The 22,967-nt window shown below is 41.7% G+C and overlaps 2 protein-coding genes across 9 annotated transcripts in view; both read left to right on the top strand.

Annotated features, from left to right (window-relative positions):
• The first annotated feature begins 1,072 nt into the window (after positions 1-1,072).
• LOC133483030 (transcription factor HES-2-like) lies at positions 1,073-2,271 on the top strand. Its single transcript, XM_061783530.1, has 4 exons — positions 1,073-1,201; positions 1,301-1,396; positions 1,515-1,602; positions 1,691-2,271. Exons 1-4 carry the CDS (start codon positions 1,112-1,114, stop codon positions 2,002-2,004), a joined length of 588 nt encoding a protein of 195 aa, XP_061639514.1. The 5' UTR covers positions 1,073-1,111; the 3' UTR covers positions 2,005-2,271.
• A 773-nt stretch (positions 2,272-3,044) lies between these two features.
• Positions 3,045-22,967, top strand: part of acot7 (acyl-CoA thioesterase 7) — a 68,841-nt gene continuing 48,918 nt past the window's right edge. For 4 of the 8 annotated variants that reach the window (XM_061783496.1, XM_061783478.1, XM_061783460.1 and 1 more), the window contains exons 1-3: positions 8,243-8,402; positions 9,229-9,346; positions 10,951-11,107. In XM_061783496.1, coding sequence (XP_061639480.1) covers positions 8,323-8,402; positions 9,229-9,346; positions 10,951-11,107 — 355 coding nt within the window. In that variant the 5' untranslated portion in view covers positions 8,243-8,322. Of the gene's footprint in view, positions 3,199-3,309; positions 3,384-4,347; positions 4,503-8,242; positions 8,403-9,228; positions 9,347-10,950; positions 11,108-22,967 lie in introns of those variants that run through there. The other 4 variants (XM_061783505.1, XM_061783489.1, XM_061783469.1 and 1 more) reach the window with 2 other exon arrangements.

Genomic DNA, 22,967 nt, shown 5'->3' with positions numbered 1-22,967 from the left:
TTATTTCGAGCTTCTTTATTTAAAAAAAAAAAAATGTATTTATGTGGCGCAGTCTTCTTTGTGTACATTTAGTCACCGCCCCCTCTCGCGGTTGAAGCTCAGCGTTGGCAGCAGGACGCAAGAAAACACGCCACAGGTATTGAGATCTCGCCCCCTCCGGCTCGAACTGCATAAACCTCATATGTAAAACTATTGTTGTCAAAATTGACTAGCAGATGTTATTTGGAAGTAGCGTGGCTTGGGTTTACTTGGTGTAGCGTGGATTGGATTGGAGCAGGAGACTGGCTGTCTGTGGACCCCTTTTGCACGCACCCAAGCTTCACTCTATACCAGACAGCTACACCTTTTTATTTTACGTATTTAGTCATTAAATATATGTACCCGTTAAAAAATATGTAAATGATCAAACATCCATACAATTATAGAGCACACGTCAACATCAACTCAACTATATCATTATTAACACAAGTAACAAACAGTATTGTATATAATTCATTAATTTTACAACATGAAATATAATCAAAACAATTGTTTAACCTCAACATATTCATGAGCATTCGATAGGCTTTGTTTTAATTTTTAGAAAGTCTTTAAACTCCGCGCAATTACGCAACAAGACCAAGAGGTTTATGCGCAATTACGCACTACTAACAATCCATGTTAATGTTTTTCTACGACAAATAAAGTCATATATTACATGTTCTACGTATGAAACTATTTAAAAATGGCTATACGGCTGTTTAAACCTTTTGCAGCGTTTGTGTTTGTGTGCGAGCCAACGAGTTTTACGCGCGGCGTCTGGATGTGGATTATGTATATATTTTTGCTTATCATTATGCAGACACACAATGGAGTTGTCACGCTTGGATTTGAGTAGAAGACAGATGGTAGAACATTAATAAACGTGATGCTTTCTCCCCCCCCCCCCCCCGTTGTTGTCTTCGAATGAGCGGCCAGTCACGTCGTTTGTCGTTGGCTTGGGGGCGTAGCCGTGACGCACGGGTACCGACGCCGTGGACGTGGATATAAACCGCAGCTCCTGACCGTTAGAGACACATCTCCTTCGGTATCTGTCGGGGACACATCTCGAGAACTAAAAAGGACGAAGAACATGTCTCCAAACACGACTTGTGATGCCCTGGCATCCTTTTCTCAGAGGCCCAACGCGGCCAAAAAGAAAGAAGCCCTTGAGCTCAGAAAGGTGAGTTGAGGCCTGATTTTATTATCATTATTATTATTATTATTTTCTTCCTTCACACAAATAGATGTGCTTGATTGTAACTAGGTTTGTTGTTTTCAGACTATGAAACCTTTGCTGGAAAAAAGAAGGCGCGCTCGTATTAACGACAGCCTGAACCACTTGAAAGAGCTGATTCTTCCTTTCACCGGCAGAGATGTAAGTACTTCTTTTTTTTTTAATGTCAGATGAATAAAGATCACAATTTTAGATGTCAAATAATCAAAGTAAGGGGTTCTGTCATTTGTTGTAACATTTGCTATTTTACCATCTGCAGAAGACTCGTTACTCCAAGTTGGAGAAAGCAGACATCCTGGAGATGACTGTGAGGTTCCTCAGTGACACCCGGCCTGTCCAAAATAAAAGTAAGTCAAATACACTACTCACAAAAAAAGTTCGATTACAATTACAGTCACTGACACTAACGGACCCACGCCGCCGTTTTCATTTCAGATTCCACGGGCAGTTACCAAGAGGGCTACAAAACTTGCCTCCAGCGCGTCTCTGCGCTCCTTCCCAAAAGCAGCCTGCAGGAGCGGGACGCGTCCCGGCAGGTGACCGACTTCCTCCAGCGGTCCGTGGCCTCCGCGGTCGCCCGGCAGTGCCTCAAGTGCTGCACACAGAGCTCCGCGGCTTTCCCGCACATCCAGCAGAGGCTCCTGAGCCTCAAATCCAGTTGGGGCCACAAACCCGAAGGCGAAATGTCGCCCATCAGAGCTCGGTCAGCTCCGCAGCACGACAGCGCCACCGTGTGGAGACCCTGGTAGATCATTCCAGCGGTTCCAACGCCTGCCAACCTCGGGGCGACTAGAGCATGTGATATACATGTACATGTTGAATGATATAGCATGACTTGTATACATTTAAGATTTATCCGTTAAATCGACTTAGCTGAGTATTGTATACTTTCCCGTTTGCGTACGCGTCGGTTGTCCTGTATAAGTTGACAAATCTAGACTGTCGTATTTTTTTTCAAACTCCGCATGTATGTTTTACGTTCAATAATTTGGTCTGCTTTGAGGACTGAATGATTAAGGGCTATTGAAACAGCCCTGTAAGACCCCAAGGGTCACTATTATTGAATTTGCACTGTATGACTTCAGTGTTCTGAATCTGTGCAGATTGATTTTGTGGACACATTGTGTGTCACTGCATGTATCTCTGTTGGGATTTGTTTATTTTTGCTATTTGCAGCAAAGTCTGTATTTATATCATGTAAATATATATATATATATATAAAAAAACAATAAAACTGCGAAGTCGTGGTATAATATTCTTCGTTTGTCCCTTTGTTTACATGCTGTGGAATTTTGTTTGTACAGTAAAAACTTGACTTTTCATGGCACAACACTGAAGAAATGACACTTTGTTACCGTGTACAGCTTGTACGACAGTGTAAATGTCGGCTACTGTTTCCTCAAAAACACAGCCATTAATCTCTATAACCTGCTGGTTAACAAAAGGGAGGACACCTCTAAGTATTTTTATTATAGGTCGTGTGGTTACCATGAATTTCTAACACATTTCTCACGCTCTTGGACACTGCCATTGGTGTATTATTATTATTATTTTTAATTATATGATTATCTATAAAGTCTCTTGCGCTGGGTATGTCTCCAAAGCACAAATATTTCACGCAAAAAATGCCCCCCCCCCCTCATTAATTCGTTTGTTTAAATGAATTCAGTGAGTCAATGTTTTGTTTGGCTGTCGGTGTCCCCTACAGGCAAGGAAGGATTCTCCACGTGACCTGACGCCTGTCCTTTTTTGCCTTGGTATCTGCTGCCCTCTCGTGGCCGCTATTGGCACGGCGGGTTGCGTTCCAGGTGCTCACAGTTGCCTCGTTCAAAAAGAAGCCGAGCGATGCAAGCAAAATGGCTGTTGGCGTGACATTTCCTAACTAAACACCGCAATACGTTTGACGGAATCGCTTGTCCGCTACATTGTGTTTCCTTCCACTCGTGAGAAACCTTTAATGCTATATATATGTTTTTTTTTCAAAATCAGTTTCGTCACGTTTTCGTGGTGACTGCATATCTGCGCCTGGTTACCAATGTCCTTTTCTCCATCAGGAAGAGGACATCCTCAGCGGCATCATGTCCGCGATGAAGGCTCCAGACGAAGCATCATCCCTTCAGCTATGCAGGTAGGTCGGATGCTTTGTTAGTTATGTTTATTACGATGTGTTCTTACTTTTCTTCGCGATTTGACAGACGTGTGACACACGAACAACATATACGCGGAACTCACGTATGCCGGCGTCCGTCCGTCGCGAGACTTTAGGTCACTCGCCGGCTTAATCTGCTTTATCTGTTTTACGAGCATTCCATTTCCATCCACGTTATCGGTTTTGTGTGTGTGTGTTTTTTTCTTTTGTCACTATGTCGAAGATGTTAACAGGATGAGTTTTTGAATGATAAAGCATTTTTCTTTCGATCTTATCTTAGTCACTCGTGTCGCACGACACCGGGACATACAAATTACACATTAACCACGTACAAGATGGCGACACCATGTAAGCGTGCCGGTGACGTTTTGATTGAATGTGAAAATAGATTCACGGAAAAACCTGTAACCGAATTTCATTTATGAAAGGGCTTCCTGTCTCAGCGGCGTGACTTTGTGTTGCGTTGTGGTACTCATGTTCACCGGCAGAAGGCGCCAACCTTTGTCACACGCACACATCCGTGTTAAGCACAGGACAAGACGTTGCTGGGCAAACACGAGTCAAATGAGACAATCAATTATTGTCCCCATATTTGAGTTTTGTGTCATCTCAAGAGATATATATATATATATATATATATATGTTTTTTTCCCCTGACGTATATGTCCAGCAGAGTGCAACACAAGACTCAAAATGTATAATAACATTTAGAGGTGGGTAGGAGAGCGGTTCTTTTTACTTTTTACTCGAGTTTTTACGTTAAGAAGAAGTGATACGTTTGCTCCGTTACAATAATCTACATACAGTTTGCAACTTTCATTTCGATCTATTTTTAGACTTTCGTTTTCGACTTCCGCATCGGGCGCCGTTGCTCCAATCCACTGTGATTACCACCGTGACGTAGGACTCAAATTCACCAATCAAACGACACAAGGAAGTCACATGTCCGGGCCAATCAAAGTGAGTCGTGACAGCCGCGCGCGACTCGTGTTGACATTACAGACTACGAAAAACAACTGCTTTAAAATGCAGCGTAGTTTAATCACTGGCCAATCTTGGATATTTCAGGCCACTGCTCACTTGAGAAAACCCCATGCGGTAAGTTGGAGATGTTTTTGCTGTTGTTGTGGTTGTGCATATTGCAACATAAGCCCTATTTTATGGTGACAAGTAACTGTAAAACATGCATCTTGTTCTCTTCTCTCTCGCACTTTATCAATTAATCTGGTCAGCAAACGGCTTCTTCATTCAGTCATTTTAGTGGATAAAGCAAATCATGTTTCTGTAAGGCCCTATGCATGTTGTTTTTTCACTTAAAAAATGAAATGGTGGCAGGTGTGTGTGGACTCCCATTAAACATGAGTTTGAATGTGATCTGTTACTTCTGAACACAGCCACATGCCAGTTATAAGAGAGAGTGCAACCAGATTTGTTTTTATTTATTGTATTTTTAAACTTTATTTAACCAGGTAAAAAAAAAACAGTTATAACAGAACATCTCTTTTGCAATGGTGACCCGGCCAAGAAGGCAACAAGTTAAACGTCAAGTCCAAGTCAATCACATTAAAGTTCATTTCAGATGTTCATTTTTACCTCTGCTCTCAAAAAGATACAAAAGTAAATCAGTTGAGTTGTTCAAATTCATGGTCACATTAATGGTGCAAAAACTTTTAAAGTGATTTATCTTGGTCAAAATTCTTTTACAACTGGATATATATCCTCAGCAGCCTTGTTCATGTTTTTGTTATCTGCCTGTGAGCCTACACTGTTGTGCTGTTTCACAAGTGGAAACAATATCGTTTAAGACCGTTTCTTGGAGCTAAATTTGCCTTAATTTGTTATTTTACAAATACTTTGTTTTAGATAGTGATATTGTTCAGCTATATCTGAATATCTATTTGCACATTCATATTTTTAGTTATTTTATTCGACGTTCATGGTTGTGATTAAAAAAAGAAAATACATCAGAAGTTACTAGTTACTCATTTGTAGCTTTTTTTCCACTGAGTACTTTCTTACTCGTACCAAGGTAATTATTTAGCGGACCATTTCTTACTTTTGCTGGAGTCATATTGTTCTCAAGTAACAGTACTCTTTGAGTATAATATTTGGCTACTCTACCCACCTGTGTTCACATTTTAAAACTAAAAGTTCTATTTGCACTCACATGAACATCCATCCACCCATTTCCCATACAGCTTATCCTCACTAGGGTCGTGGCATGCAGCTGGCTCTGGGCGAGAGGCGGGGTCCACTGAATTGGTCGCCAGCCAATCGCAGGGCACACACAATGGGGAAGGAAAATATTCAGACCCCCCCTAAATTTTTCACTCTCTATATTGGAGCCATTTACTAAAATCATTTAAGTTCATTTTCCACTCACTAATGTACACACAATAACCCATATTGACAGGAAAAAAAAAAAACAATTGTTGAAATTTTTGCAGATTTATTAAAAAAGAAAAACTGAACTATCACACAGCCGTAAGTATACAGACCCTTTGCTCGGTGTTTAGTAGAAGCACCCTTTTGAGCGAATACAGCCATGAGTCTTTTTGGGAATGAGGCAGGTTCTTCACAGCTGGATTTGGGGATCCTCTGCCATTCCTCCTTGCAGATCCTCTCCAGTTCTGTCAGGTTGGATGGTGAATGTTGGTGGCAGGCATGTTCAGGTCTCTCCAGAGATGCTCAATTGGGTTTAAGTCAGGCTGGGCCATTCAAGAACAGTCACGGGGTTGTTCTGAAGCCACTCCTTTGTTATTTTAGCTGTGTGCTTAGGGTCATTGTCTTGTTGGAAGGTGAACCTTCGGCCCAGTCAGAGGTCCAGAGCACTCTGGAGAAGGTTTTCGTCCAGGATATTCCTGTACTTGGCCGCGTTAATCTTTTCTTTGATTGCAACCTGTCGTCCTGTGCCTGCAGCTGAAAAACACACCCACAGCATGATGCTGCCACCACCATGATCCACTGTTGGGACTGTATTGGACAGGTGATGAACAGTGCCTGGTTTTCTCCACACATACTGCTTAGAATTAAGGCTAAAAAGTTCTATCTTGGTCTCATCAGACCAGAGAATCTTATTTCTTACCATCTTGGAGTCCTTCAGGTGTTTTTTAGCAAACTCCATGTGCGATTTCTTGCCACTCTGCCATAAAGCCCCAACTGGTGGAGGGCTGCAGTGATGGTTGACTTTCTGGAACTTTCTTCCATCTCACGACTGCATCTCTGGAGCTCAGCCACAGTGATCTTTGGGTTCTTTACCTCTCACCAAGGCTCTTCTCCCCCGATTGCTCAATTTGGCCAGACGGCCAGCTCTAGGAAGGGTTCTGGTCGTCCCAAACGTCTTCCATTTAAGGATTATGGAGGCCACTGTGGCCTTCTTGGGAACCTAAAGTGCAGCAGAATCTTTTTCTTCTAACCTTGGCCAGATCGGTCCCTTGCCACAATTCTGTCTCTTAACTCTTCAGGCAGTTCCTTTGACCTCATGATTGTCATTTGCTCTGACATACACTGTGAGCTGTAAGGTCTTATATAGACAGGGGTGTGGCTTTCCTAATCAAGTCCAATCAGTATAATCAAACACAGCTGGACTCCAATGAAGGTGTAGAACCATCTCAAGGATGATTAGAAGAAATGGACACCACCCGAGTTAAATATATGAGTGGCACAGCAAAGGGTCTGAATACTTTGTGTGATATTTCAGTTTTTCTTTTTCAATAAATCTGCAAAAATGTCAACAATTCTTTTTTTTTTCTGTCAAAATGGGGTGCTGTGTGTGCATTAATGAGGAAAAAAAAAGAACTTAAATGATTTTAGCAAATGGCTGCAATATAACAAAGAGTTAAAAGTTTAAGGTGGTCTGAATACTTTCCGTACCCACTGTATAAACAAAGAACCATTCGCACTCACATTCACACCTACGGGAAATTTAGAGCCTTCAATTAACCAACCGCAGGTTTTGGGGATGTGGGAGGAAACCAGAGTACCTGGAGAAAACCCACACAGGGACAGGGAGAACATGCAAACGCCACGCAGGTGAGGCCGGAGTTGAACCCGGGTCCTCAAAACTGTGAGGCAGATGTGCTAACCAGTCGGTCAACGTGCCGCCACTCACATTAACATAATATAAAATGTAGTCTTCAACTCACCTAAGAGGCATGTTTTGGGAATCCGAGAGGATGCCGGAGTACCCACAGAAAACCCAGCACTGGGAGAACACGCAAACTCCACACAGGAGGGCTCAAGATGAGATTCCAACCTGGAACCTCAGACTTTAAGGCAGATCTGCTACCCGTCTCATTAATGAAGTCACAAAATAGTTTGCTTTCTATGCCTATAAATGATCCGAATGCTGTACATGCACATGTGGTGATACTCTCTTGTAACGTATTCCCTAAACAACCCAGGCTAATTTAGCTCTTCCCCGACGTACACGGTTCCCAGACATGATTTTTTGCTTTAATATAGATCCTTGACACCCATTGTTGAACTACTTTCCTATTACACACAGCTTTGGCGGCATCTTGTGGAATCTTAGGGTATTTCACAAAATAAAAAACATGAATGCATAGAATATCATTGCTGTTATGAATTAAAAAACAATATTTAAGTGGTTTAAAGTGGGTTTTGCATAATCAGTTCTCACTTGTACTACGGAGACATTAGCTCCTTGACAGAAGTAACAGAAGTTCCTAGGATTGCCTTGTCAGCCACGGCACACGACACTGACTGTAAGTCACAGTTATTGTCAGCTTGGTGTCTTATCGCTGCATCAGCGGGCGTGTTCTAATCCAGTCTGACCTGTCGTGATGGAGACCATAGCGACATCACAACCTCAAATATCAGATGTGGACGCAGAAGGCATCCAGAAGGCAAGTAAGTTGCTTGGTGAAAGACAGAGAGAGAAGGTCAGTTTTGGAAGATGCGCTGCTTCAGGCCCCCGAGAAAGTTTCTACCCTATGACGCGGAGAAGACATCAGACTTGAAATATGAGCTCTGCAGGTAGTTTACAAAATACTTCATTTATGATAGTGTATTTGATTGCAGTGTGACTGTCATATGATACAAGGGAGCATATTTTGAAAGCATCTTTTCACAATTAAAGGACATACCATAGAAATGTCAACATTGTGACAAGCTGCTCGGTTCTCGACGGTGGTGCATAGTTATGCCAACTTTGTTGCTGTGACTAACAATGAGTCATTTTGTCTTCAGTCATTCATAAAACAAGGACCAGTCAGTCAGATGGTAAACGTGACTCATTTGCCACCTTATGGTATCAAGATGTGGATTTTCCTGTTTTTTATGACCTGTTAGAAGGCCAGGACATGTGGTTTGACATTTGGGAAGAAGATGAGTCATAAACTGGGAAACGCCTCAAACGGGAAAAAGTAATGACAGAAACTTGTAGACATTGAACACGATTTAACCATTTAAAGGGCATTCAAATTACAATACCTTGCCATACCCTTTTTTATTTATTGCATTTTGATTACTTTGTTTCCGATTTTGACTACAATCTACTTACATTAACTAAAAGTGCTGTAAAGATAATGATGCCATACTTATAGATTGTGCAAGACACAATGCACCACATTACATATCATATCGGGTATATTCACTGATAGCCTCCAACAGTATTCAGCAGACTTTGGTTTTTCTATCAGCGTCACATTCAACGCATATCGTTTTTCTTGTGACTTTGTTCTTTAAAAAAAAAAAAATCAACATTACATTCTTACCTGGGCGTCATTTTTTCCTATTTAACCTGCCACAGAGAAGAATCCACACTGCACACCACCTGCACTAACTCCATCTCTTCCTGCAGGATCATGCGGCCCGATGATGCCAACATTGTCGGTAACGTGCACGGTGGCAACATCCTGAAGATGATCGAGGAAGCCGGATGCATTATCAGCACGCGACACTGTAACACACAGAATGAGGTGAGAGGTTACAACCCTGTTGATTGGACTAAATGTTCTCCTTTTACTGCAGGAGAATGTAAACGTCACAAAACTATCCTCCTGTTATGTACAGAATGTAAAAAATACATGCATCTTGGTTATTGCAAAGATCAAGAATTTCAGAAAATTTTGTGGAATTAAAACTGTATATGTAGTGCACTACTTTAGCTATTTCAAATTGAATTAGGTTTCATAAACTATGTTGGGCTACTCTGAGTAAAAACATAAATCCTACTATTTTGAAGATGAGTTTCAATTGTGACTTGTTATCGGCGGTCACGGCAGCCCTGTTTGCATTTTCCCCCTCCGCATTCAAGTCTTGCAAATCTTTTTCCTGTTCTATCACAGTGTCTGTGATGGGCCTTTGGGGGATGGGGCTGCTGAGCCCTGGACGCTTAAAGGCACACTATGTTTCGGCCTGTGGTCTGCCGCAGATGCCAATACGTTCCCTCCTGGTCCATCACATTCTGATTTCATTCTTTCAGAATGCTGAACTAAAGAATGATCTTCACACACATCCCATCCCATTTTGCATTTGTTTTTTTCCACACCTTAATTTCCACCATAAGCATTCTTTTCTCCCCATTTTTAATGTAAAAAAATGAATTTAGAAAATGATATCAAGAGGCGACACGGTGCACGAGTGGTTAGCACATCTGCCTCACAGTTCTGAGGACCTGGGTTCAAATCTGGCCTCACCTGTTCTCCCCGTGCCTGCGTGGGTTTTCTCCAGGTACTCCGGTGTCCTCCCACATCCCAAAAACAACATGCATGGTAGGTTGACTGAAGACTCTAAATTGCCCATAGGTGTGCATGTGAGTGCAGAGGGTTGTTTTTTTATATGTGCCCTGCGATTGGCTGGTGACCAGTTCAGGGTGTACCCCGCCTCTCGCCCGAAGAGAGCTGGCATAGGCTCCAGTACGCCCGTGACCCTAGTGAGGAGAAGCGGTTCAGAAAATGGATGGATGGATGGCTATCAAAATGTAAACATTGGTTTGAAGATTTTGGTTTGCTTTACCTTTCACCCATTTAACAAATTCTGCTTTGTCACATCATTTGATTCTTGTCTTGCCTTCAACAACATTCTGATGATGTCTTACACTTTTGTCTCCTTTCAGATGTGAATTGCGACATTCAGTATTTGAATATATACAGTGTTTAACGAATGTATTAGACCACTCCCCTTTGTCAGGTTTATTTTAAAAAGTGCGTATTAAAGCACTTCATGATGCTGGATGGTATCTTTGTGACAGGTGGTCAAATAAATTAGTTCATCTCTGTATGTCGAACTCAATTCCTATACTGCACACATATGACTCTGTTCACTATAGTTAAAAATGTACAGTAGTTTTACTCATGAAGTAAATGTCTTCATATTGTGGAAAGGTATGTTTTAAAAAGAGCATCTACAATGCTGTGAGGTCTCTAAACAAGAAGTATCACACAATACATCTTCAGACTTCATCTTCATCACTACCTTGTCAAATCAGACGTCAGTTCTTAACTATGCTTGCTTTCCTTTTAGTGTTAGTCAATAGTAATACCTCATGTATGACAACATTGTCTTGTACCGTCTCCTCCAGGACCGCTGCTTGGCAGCTTTGGTTCGGGTTGAGAAGACTGAGTTCTTGTACCCCTTGTTCATCGGGGAGGTCGCCCACGCTACGGCTGAGATCACGTATACCTCACCGCACTCGCTGGAAGTGCAGGTCAAAGTCATGGGCGAGAACATCCTCACAGGTAACTTGTCAAGACATCAAAGTTTGATCAGACTGCATCATTCACGTCTAGTCCTCCGGGAAAATCAGGACTTTTGTTAACTTGCCATCACTCACCATTGTTAACCTTTTGCCTCATTCTCCGCCCCCTCCCCACTCCCTACGTCCCTGCTAGAATACAAAGAATGACAGCCATTCATGTGTGAAGGAATTCACTGATCACAAGCACAATTCAAACACATCTACATGTACACACACACGTCCAAATTGGTGACAGCGTCTAGTGTGTGTTCACATTTATTCAAATCTGCGGTTCATATATTGCACAAATGTTTTTTTTTTTTTTTTTTTTTATATATATGATGGGCCACCAACCACATTAGTTTTTGTATCTTTTCTATAATCCAGTTTCGCTATCAAAAGCAATGTTTAACAATTTTTGGTTCATGATAAATATTTAGAATTGCAGTAAACTTGATCTCACAGTCAAAGCAATCCAATCAGATTTTTTTTCTTTTCTTTTCTTGGTCTCATCACACAGTCACTTCTTACTAGGCGCAACTTGTAGCGCACAATCATTCCTGTCCCATAGGCCAGTGGTTCTCCAAACTTTTTAAACCAAGTACCAGCTAAAAAATACTCAGCTCTCCCAAGTACTATCATAATGACCAACATTAAAATACAAAATGGCATACTAGAACCTAGTACAAAGCAATGGTGTTAATCGAAAACAAGGCAGAGGTTGTATTTTGAAAATTTATATTTAATATTAGTGTAAGCTACTGTATAGCAGTACGCACAGTTCGGACATTAACACACTGCTTAAATGAAGGGGGAAAAAAACTGTACTTCAATAATGATTCAATTAAAATGTATTGCACACAAAAGGGCGGCATGGTGGTCGACTGGTTAGCACATCTGCCTCACAGTTCTGAGGACTAGGGTTCAAATCCCGGCGCCGCCTGTGTGGAGTTTGCATGTTCTCCCCGTGCCTGCGTGGGTCTTCTCAGAGTACTCCGATTTCCTCCCACATCCCAAAAACGTGTGGTGGGTTGATTGAAGACTCTAAATTGCCCGTAGGTGTGAATGTGAGTCCGAATGGTGGTTTGTATATATGTGCTTTGCGATTGGCTGGCGACCAGTTCAGGGTGTACTCTGCCTCTCGCCCGAAGATAGCTGGGATAGGCTTCAGCACACCTGCGACCCTAGTGAGGAGAAGCGGTACAGAAAATGGATGGATGGATGCACACAAAAGTTAAATACAAGCTGTACCTAATAAATGTTTGAAAACAAACAAAGATTAAATGCAAATGTATTGAATTTAAAAGTGAAATACAATTTAACTGAGTAGAGGGAGCCTGTGTACAACCAGTGATACTCGTACTACACTCTGAGAATCACTGCCATTGAATGTGCCCACTCAGGCATCTGAATGGCGAACATAAGGCTTGACAGTCCTCCTCGCTGGACTGAGAGCTCAGAGGAGCAGAATGAAATAAGGATTATCAAACAAGTTCATTTATAAACATTCATTTTGCAACTAAGATAACCTTTATTCATCCCAAAAACTGAATACATTTTATTAAATGTAAATACACATTAGAAATAAATAAAACAGGGTAATTTAGTGTCTGCTTAATCATAAATACTGTGATTTAAAAGTTGAACTACAAACAGAATAAGGCAAATACAGTACTGAACTGTGAAGTCTCGTGTTACACTTCTGCTGTTTGATCAGTAGAGAGCAGCACACACAACGTAACATCTGGCATGGGGATTGTTTATGCACAGAAAACGCGCACGCACGCACCACACATGCCTCCCGTCTATTAAATTTAGCAATACCCTATTTGTGAATCATTTGATCATTTAGAAATAATAGCAGTGTAGAAGGTGCTGCAGCATCACAGCAACCTGTCCGTCTTACTTTTAATGATCCGAGATGAGCATGAAGGGGAGAAAAGACAAACACAATGACAGACGGCTGCATTGATGAATGCCAGGACTGTAGACTGAAAGAAAGAAGCGTGATTGAGGGTGGGAAAAGGAGGGAAGTGAGTTGGAAAATGTATGTTTTATATACATCAAATATTACTTCTATTAGTTTTAAACAAACTTCACATGCTTTATTGTTCCATGTTGTGACTGCTGGCTGTTTTGTGCGTCCTGGTTGTTCGCAGCCATGTTGTGACTACTAGCGTTTTTCGATAAAGATAAGTTGAGTGCAGCTAGACAAAGATAATTGTTTTGCTTCGACTTCAGTAAGGCGTGACAACTCGTAAGACTTGTACCTTTTCCTCTCTTGGCAAAGACTTTTCTTTCTTTTTTGTAATAAAAACCCACAAAGACAAGATTGCTTCCTCACTTATTCTGTCAGAAAAAGATTTGCCAAAACAGTTGGTGTCAGAAGTGGGATCCTAGGATTGGTCCAGGGGACCCCGGGAGTGATTGATCATCCAGCACCAACACACGAGTCCTGCCTCTACCCAAAGAATTAAGGACGGGGGGGGGTTGCTGCTGGGGCTCTGGATGTTAGTTAAAATTTAAAATCTAGGTTAAAGAGTTTAGTTAAAGTCTAGGTTAAAGCTCTCCCGGTTGGAGTTCAGATATTAGGGTTTAGGTCCCCAACAATTTCGAAGACGTTCGAATATTGTGGAAAAAAGAGCAGCGCTTCTAACGGGTATTGGAAAATGGAAAGAGCAAAAAAAAAAAAAAAAAAAAAAAAGAGTACGGCCAAATTACCAGTGTACACGTCACCTATTATGTTTCGTATGAGAGAAGAATATGGAGAGAAGTCTGAAGGAGGTGTGAAAAACAAAAGAAGTATCCCCTAGACAGCTGTTGCCCTAGCAACAGGCTTGTACTGGTTGGTTGGCTGGTTGCTGGGTTGGAAGCAGGTTGACAGACGTGCATCGGAGATATGACATGACAAGTGGAGAACAGCAGACATTCAGTACTTGCAGCCAACAGGTTTGTGGTAGAATCCATTTATGCCCACCAAAGTACAATCTATTATTTGCATTATTTGACTCCAAAGTACAAAAGCAAAGTAGTACACTACCTTTAAGAGTACCATCCCAGTGGAAAGCCTCTAAAGTACAATGATTACTATTTTCTGAATATACAGTTTATACAGTACATCTGATACAGCAGTTTCCCAACTTGTATTGAGCCATTCAGGTAAGAAAAAATGGCGCAGCACCCTTTTTAATACAGGGTTGCGTCTGGTGCCCCAGATACGAGACTTCAAAAGGCTTCAAGCTGTCTGACGCGACTCCAAAATGAAGTTTACTGTCAAACTAAACACACAACAAAGAATATTACAATTTGTGTATTTCAAACAATTAAACAACTTTGCCTTAAGAATGCCCCTGCTAGGTTAATGCTACCACATAATACAAAACGCCTTAGACATGCTCACTATTAGCATTGATAGTTGCTGTGTTATTATAATCCTTTAGGCAATGGATATTTAAACACAAACGGTGAAGCAGCATATAGACAGACTATCACAATACTGACATGCATAGTCTTTTTCCTCTGTGAAAAAAAATTACTAATATTGCACCTTATTGAGTCAGTCAGAGCTTCTTTGGTTGTCTGTATTATACTTTTGCCCTGGTGGCCAAGACAAGCACAACAGAAGGAGCAACACAATTAATTGAACTGAAGCATTAAAACACGATGCACGATGTTTTTTAATTATATAAATTCTACTTAATTATGTTATTACTCCATGTTTGTAGAACATTTAATATTATAGAGTGCTAGTTTATATAAAAAAAAAAGTTACAAAAACTTATTTATTTTGGGAGGCTGGAACAGATATGTGCACATTAAATGCTAATATTAGCCAAAAATGTCCACCCTGTCATTGTCCAACCTGTCTGGAAGCTAGCAAGTAAATTGTCTGCTTACAGTTAATTTACGAAAAAACATGAGCGAGTGACCAATATGCATTTGTAACACCGTAGGATCGAATTACTCAAAGAAATATGAAGTTCAATGGAAAATCTAAACTTATTGAGGTGAAACTGGGAAGTCTTAAAGGCACCTTATGCTGACTCAGTTGTAATAATTCTTGGGGGGGGGAAAAAAAAGACATTTCACTGAAGTTTTCAGTTTTACATGTACCTAAACCACACGTGCACGTCTTAGTAAAGCAGTGTTCGCCATGTGTCATCCATGGCTCCCACGCTGCTCACTTCACTTTGAAGGCCCTGTTTACACGGATGTCCAGCAGTTCGTCAAGCCTTCCGGAATGATGGCAAGCCCCGGGTTATTGCACTCAGTCGAATGGTGACTGTAGAGGCGCTTCTCCCGGCTGTTCTTTGCTCATTAATCCATTGCTCGAGTTGGTCTTCCAACTCGGGCCACCTCGCCTTGTTTTCACGTTTTTTCTTTTTTTTTTTCCAGCGGAAACTCAGCTTCGTCTTCTTGACTTGGCGAAGCTCGTTTTCCTGCTTCCTCCACTTGCGAACCATGGATTCGTTGAGCTTGAATTCTCTCGCGGCTGCTTGATTCCTATTTTCCTCCGCATAACTGATAGCTTGCAGTTTAAACTGTGCTTTGTAAGCGTGTTTCTTCGTAGGTGACATTTTCGGAGGTCCTTAGCCAAACCGATGTTGTTTTGCACAATGCACACCCCCGAAATGCTCCCAGTCAGTCAAGCGGTAAAAAAACCAACAAAAAAAAACACCCAGGCGCTATATACCTACTGTGGGGGTGTGACTTTAGCGTCCTACTTCACGCACCCTTCCCCTGTCCTCAACCACATCCGCTTTTCCTCTGTGTAAGCAGCATGTCGGCAGGAAATGCTAAAAAAAATATATATATAATAAAGTCAACCGGCGCGTTCATCACACAACAACATTTATAGATGTTGGAACTCTGTGCACACATAAGGCGCGCCGCATTATAAGGCGCCCCGTCCATTTTGTAGAAAATTTAAGACTTTTAAGTGCGCCTTATGGTTGTGGAAATACGGTATGTATTCACAAACCAGGCAAACAAATTGCAGCCCACATTGACTGGAATGCTTCATTCCTTGTTTGCTCTGACCTAAATTTTTCAGTCTTGAATGCACCATTTGTCCCCAAAACAAGTAAATTAGTTTATTTCAGTATTTCAAAAAATCTGCTAAATGCGGGATGTCATGTGACCAAACCCGGGAGACAGGTCACCCTGACTTCCTGAATATGCTATGCTAACGAGCATGATTACGGTTTGAAGCCCAACTTGCTAAAATTTTCATTTTCTTTATGGCTGGTGTCTTCAGCCAAAAGTTACATGTACACCGGCTGTAATAAGTATTTAACACGTCACCATTTTCCTCATTAAATATATTTCCAAAGGTGCTAGTGACATGATAATTTCACCAGATGTTGGGAACAACCCAAATAATCCATACATACAAAGTAAGCAGAACAAATAAGATCAGAAATTAAGTTCTATGTAATAATTTGAAATGACCCAGGGAAACAGAATTGAACACGCCAATTGGTATTTATTTAATACGGTGTATACAAAAGCCTTTGTTTGCAATGACAGTTTCAAGACGCCGCCTATATGGAGAAACTAGTCGCATGCATTGCTCTGGTGTGATTTTGGTCCATTTGGTCCATAGATTTTTGATTGCATTCAGGTCAGGTGATTGGCTGGGGCATTCTAGCAGCTTTATTTATTTTTTCTTTGAAAACAATTGGGAGATTCCTTGGCAGTATGTTTTGAATCATTATCCTGATGAAATGTCCACCCTCGTTTAATTTGCATCACCCTCGTAGATGGCAGCAGATTTTTTGTCAATAATGTCTCGGTACATTTGCCCATTCATCCTTCCTTCAATAATGTGAAGTTTGCCATTACTAGTTTCTGAAAAGCAGCCCCACATCATCATGTTCCCACCTCCGAACTTTGATGTTGGTATGGTGTTTTTAGGGTGCTGTGCATTATGGCATCCAAACAGTTACATTTTGCTCTCACCTGACCAGACTATAGTCTACCAGTAACTAGCTTGTCCAAATGTTGTTCAGCAAACTTTAAATGAGCTTTGACATGCAATTTATTTCTGCGACTGACTGGCGACCAGTTCAGGGTGTAGTCCGCCTTTCGCCCGAAGTCAGCTGGGATAGGCTCCAGCGTCCCGTGACCCTAACCAGGATAAGCGGTGTTGAAAATGGATGGATGGATGGATGCAATTTATTTCAGCAATGGAGTCTTGCGTGGTGAGCATGCATACAGGCCATGGCGGTGGAGTGCATTACTCACTGTTTTCCTTGTGACAACAGTACCTGCTAATTCCAGGTCTTTTTGAAGCTCTCCACAGGTGGTCCTTGGCTCTTGAACAACTCTTCTGATTATTCTTTGCACTCCTCTGTCAGAAATCTTGCAAGGAGCACCTGATCGAGGCAAATTTATGGTGGTATCATTATGGCCCCAACCCGTGCTCACTGGAACATTCAGAAGCTTGGATATGCGCCTCTAACCAATGCCATCGTTATGTTTTGCAACAATTGGTTTGCGATGGTCTTGAGACAGCTCTCTGCTCTTACCAATCATGAGATGTGTCTTGACTCACACCTTGGCAATGAGACCTTTTATATAGGCCATCAATTAGGACTGAACGAGCTGATATTCATTTGCACTGACAAGGGGCTGGATTGCTGTTTGATTATTGATAGATTTTAGGCATTGTCTTGGCTTTCCATGCCTTTTTGCACCTCCCTTTCTTCATGTGTTCAATACTTTTTCCCTGTGTCATTTCACATTTTTCCACAACTTAATTTCTTAGCTTATTTGTTCTTCTTTCTTTGTATTTATAGATTGCTTGGGTTGTTCCCAACATCTGGTGAAATCTTCAGGTCAATAGCACCTTTGAAAGTATATTTAGTGAGAAAAATGGTGGTGTGTTAAATACTTATTTCAGCCGCTGTAAAGTAAATAAAAAAAGAAACGACTGATTCTTGAGCACACTACACTGACTAAACCAGACTGTAATATAAAGGAAGCCCAGACAGTGCACAGCCGGCCCGCTGCATAATTATTTGCATGATCTCTCTTAAAGCTAGCTGCTAATGCTAACAAAAACAAGCATACATGACGTCAAGCCCCGCGATTCCCACAATGCGCTGTATATCATGTATTTATATAAATATGAAATGCTATATGTAAACATAAACAAAGCCTAAACATAGACGTTTAAAGTTCCTATTGTTGCTTTGTCACGGCCCCCTTCACCATTCACCCAAACCGGGAGAAAGTGCTTCAATCTGTTTTGCCGAATGCAGAAGTAGTTTGTGCATATACTGGATTGTCATCTTTTATTCAGGTAGTTTTAGTGTGACAAAACCAGAACGCTGTCTTCCTTCGGAGAATTTTGGACTGTGGAACTCAGTGTGTAACGTGTAATTGTGTATCTCTTTGTGCAGTGATACATTTTGTGTGTGCAGTATGTATACAATTCAATATATTGGAGTGTGCATGCGTATGGCATACTGTACATATCTGCATGTCAGTGTTTGGCCCTTTTAAAAGGTTCCTTCGGGGCTGAGGGGGAAGAGAAGATAACGGGAGCAGACATTATTTGCTTCTGTCATGTCGGCTTAGCATCAGGCCCCACACACTGTGGTCCAGTCACACATGGATGCCAAGTGGGTGTACCTGAACATGTCTCATACACACACATGCTCGGTGTAGGGCTGACATGTGTGTACTGACACGTACATAGACAAAGCCACGCTCCTACACTCTTTTGCACCCACACACCATAAACGCACACACTTGCGTTCTCTCAAAAAGAGGTCTTACCTCATGAAGGAGGACCTTTCACATTCCTGTCTCTATGTTGGAACATGGTTTTGACAGAAAATATTTGTTTAAATGTATAGTCTCTTTTTCCTTTTATTGCCTAGTTAGCTTGAATGTAAATCTGATTGCCTGCATACTAATATGCATAACTGTGGGGTGGTTATGGTTCCATGCATTTATGTGTCTTTCGTGTGTGTGTTGGTGGAGGCAGGCAGGCATCCAGGTTCCACAGTCAGTCAGGCAGCATCTCATCAGGCAGGCCTCAGTCACGGCCCCCCAGGGGGAGCCTGCCTACTGTGGGCACAAGCTGTGATGATTGTCCCCACTGTGCAAAACCCTCATGCGCACTATACACCGATGTGCAGCCGCACACACGTGCACAGATTTGCAAATGCCCATGTACAGTAAAGGTGTGTACTCTGTAAAACCACAAAGTCTCACATTCAGAGTTACACACTAATACAACAAGTGTTGTCTTTACATGCATTCACATACACACACACACGTGCCCACACACACGTAGGTAATAATGCTTGCATCACATGCACACTTGGGCACACATTTGCATAAACACAGTATACACAAATCGTACCCACCCCCATGTGCAGCACACACGCACACATACACATGCATAGACACAGCTGAGAGCAATGCATTATGGGTGAGGCTTAAAATAAGCATGACATGATGGGTCATTCAACTGCACACTCTGAATGTTAGCCTTGTGAGCCTACAAAGGCACATTTACTAAATGCATTACATGCTTTAATATTGTCGTGACATGTCAGGTATGAAAACTTGAACACCTAATAGTTCAATGTAATAATGTCAAAAACGTCTGACTTGAAATCATCTTGTCCCATCAGGCCAGAGTTTGTTTCAGTTAAAAGTAATTTAGCCTTGGCACAGCGCAATGGACAAATCTGCATCTTGATTCCTCAGTCTGGAACACGGTGTGCAGGAGGTAGAAAAGGTAACCATTTTTTTATTTGCTCAGAGGGCTTGAAAGTTTCTGCGTAAGAGACAAAGCAGCGAATAGAGGGGTGACAGAGTTACAGATAGCAATAACTCAATTGACAAAACTGCATTGAAGTGGGCAAAACAGGGGAGGGGCTGATTTTGGAGAGGGAGAGAGCAGCAACATGGCAGTTTGAAGATCATAGTGACTTCTGCTATTAGCCATTTAAACACTGAGGTAGAAAAAGAAGCATTTGGAATGTGTCCAACACATCACTGAAATAGTGACTAATGCCTTTAAATTGGATGGTGATTGAATTATGTAAGAACAGCACTGGAGGGGCATATCTGCATAAAGGCAATAATTACAATCCCCTAATTACTAACACCAAGCACAAGCAGGAGGTAATGCTTTCATGAGTGCGTCTGGATTAATGCACAGGCTTCCACTGATTAAGCCATGGGGCACCATCTATGCTCTAGTGCCCCCAAATGGTTATCGTAAAAAATGAAAACAATAATTCCAATAATTAAACAATAATATTATATTGAAATTTAAACGGCGGCACGGTGACCGACTGGTTAGAGCGTCTGCCTTACAGTTCTGAGGACCGGTTCAATCCCCGGCCCTGCCTGTGTGGAGTTTGCATGTTCTCGCCGTGCCTGCATGGGTTTTCTCCGGGCACTCCGGTTTCCTCCCATTTCCCCAAAAACATGCATGGTAGGTGGATTGACAACTCTAAATTGTCCGTAGGTGTGAATGTGAGTGTGAATGCTTGTTTGTTTGTATGTGCCCTGTGATTGGCTGGCAACCAGTTCAGGGTGTACCCCGCCTGCTGCCCGATGATAGCTGGGATAGGCTCCAGCACGCCCGCGACCCGAGTGAGGAGAAGCGGCTCAGAAAATGGATGGATGAAATTTTAACTAGATAAACTTCAATCAGTGGCCCACAAAAACACTTACAATATCCTGACTAGTCTCAAAATTAGAAACAGTTGCACAATATAATTATATCCGATATAAGAGCAAGAGAATTTTGTTTTGGTGCAGGAATATTTAAAATACATAGAATTATCGAAGCAGACCTCCTGAAAGGGGAGTTTGTTTGTCCAGCTTCAATAAAATAGCAGTGCTAGCAATACTAAGCTAGCATTAGCACAGTAAACAAGCCGACGTTAGCCACAGCTGCTACATTGGTGTCATGACTGTTTCGTAATAGAGTGTTACTATAACACTAAATTTATTGTTTTAAAATTTTTGGGAATATACACTCAATATTTTTAAAAAGAGGAGATACACATACTTGTCACGCAGAAATGTCGCTAATTCCACATGGCTTCTGAATCCTCTCAGATGCCTGAGGTCCCTTCGCTCTGCTTCTGTTTGATCGTCTTGGGCGCAGATTGTTAGCAAATGAGGGTTGGTGATTATTTCAAAGCTCCTGAAGCCGGGCTAACAGGTCAGCGCGAGCCTGCGGTGTATGACAGTGTCCGGAGTGTACCAGAGAGTATAAGACCAGTTATTGACACCTTGCCAGTCATGCCTTCTGTCACTGATAGGTTGTTCTTCCTCTAGAAAGGTGGTTTATTTAACAAAAAAAACAACAACCCTGTAAACTCCTCTTTAATTATTAACCACTTGAATACGTCAAACACAACTGCATCCTTCTAAGTGGAAACAGTTTGGTGTTTGGAGAAAGCAGTTTTGTGGTCCAGCATGATCATTTGCCAACGCACAAAGTAAGGCCCAGAAGGTTATTCTTCGATTAGCTGGGTGTGGAAGAACCCCATCAGTCATCTTTGGGATGAACTACAACAGAGATTGTGAGGCACGTCCTCAAAAAGGTGTATCTGAATGAATTCCCAGATGCAGAATATTTATTTAACAGTGTGCATGAACTGTAACCTTAATGAGGCCATGATGCTACTTCAGTGAAAAGGGAGGGTTGCTGTTGAAAGGACGACATGGTCAGACATTGACATGATCGTCATTAATGCGGGGGGAGTTGAAATTGAAAACCAGCTCCCTGATTAGATTCTGGTAAAAAGGTCATCTGGGAATGGTTCTCAACAGCCACCTCCACTCTCGCTTCCTCCTCATCCCCACTCCATCCTAAACGTAGTTCACTTCCAAGGTCCAGCAGTGGCTAATAATAGACTGGATCGCACAGTCTTGGTAGAGTTAAGGATATGTAAATATGGCTCTCTTTCTCCTGTGGGCAACTTCCTGGTTGCTGACAAGGGCGGGAGCCAATGAAAGGAGGCGGAGAAAAGCATGGTCTGCATGGCAACGCTGCCCGGCTGCCAGTGCAGTTCTAACTCTGGTGTAAGATGCAAATGCTAATCCCGAAGAGAAGTCTACTTTAAGCCTGCTATTGTTGTCACGTATTGTCACAATGCACTCACCTTATGTAACAGCAGCCCATTTTCATTTTTGTTAAATCTTGTTACATGTTAGCAGGAGGACTTTCAACATTTTTGAAATTTTCATCAGATAAATACAAATGTCTTCTCCCAAAATGAGACTCCATTAGATGCTGTTGCCATGAGTAAGCCTTGTGCGTTCCTCTTGTCGATGTGCCCAAATGCACCAAAATAGCCTCCAGTTCTCTCAGTTAGCGAATTAAGTGACAATGTGTTGGCAGAATAGAGCAGATATCACCATGACAACCTCTCTGCCTGATTGCTATGAGATGTGATTTCTACAAGGTTGTGTGATCTTCTGCTTCTTGGTGCGACAAGGAAGCTGAAACGTTCCAGCCCTCTTAAATGTTAACTTATACTGGAACTATGCAGAAATATGAGTTAATGTGAGCTTGTATTAATTTAATTTTGGCAATAGGTCTGTTTGGCCTTTTGCTCCAAATAGTTTAGCAAAAGACAACAAAAAATGTGGCCCCATTCTGCAATTGACAAGCAATGTAATTTGTCCAAGACAACTGATTGGTGGTTGCATATTACGGATGCAAATGATTTCAACCAATTGTTATTACTTTTGGGAATTTTATGTAAATGTGGGGTATACAGTTTTCCAGCTGCTAGCAAGATTTGAATGTAGCCTTACTTACTAATTACCCCGCTGCCTTGCAAATGTACCGAGCCCTGATATTGAAATTATGC

The sequence above is a fragment of the Phyllopteryx taeniolatus genome, chromosome 1 (genome assembly GCF_024500385.1).
Source record: "Phyllopteryx taeniolatus isolate TA_2022b chromosome 1, UOR_Ptae_1.2, whole genome shotgun sequence".
Classification (NCBI taxonomy): Eukaryota; Metazoa; Chordata; class Actinopteri; order Syngnathiformes; family Syngnathidae; genus Phyllopteryx; species Phyllopteryx taeniolatus.
Note: the sequence above shows the minus strand (reverse complement) of the source record. Positions and strands in the feature narration are given on the sequence as shown.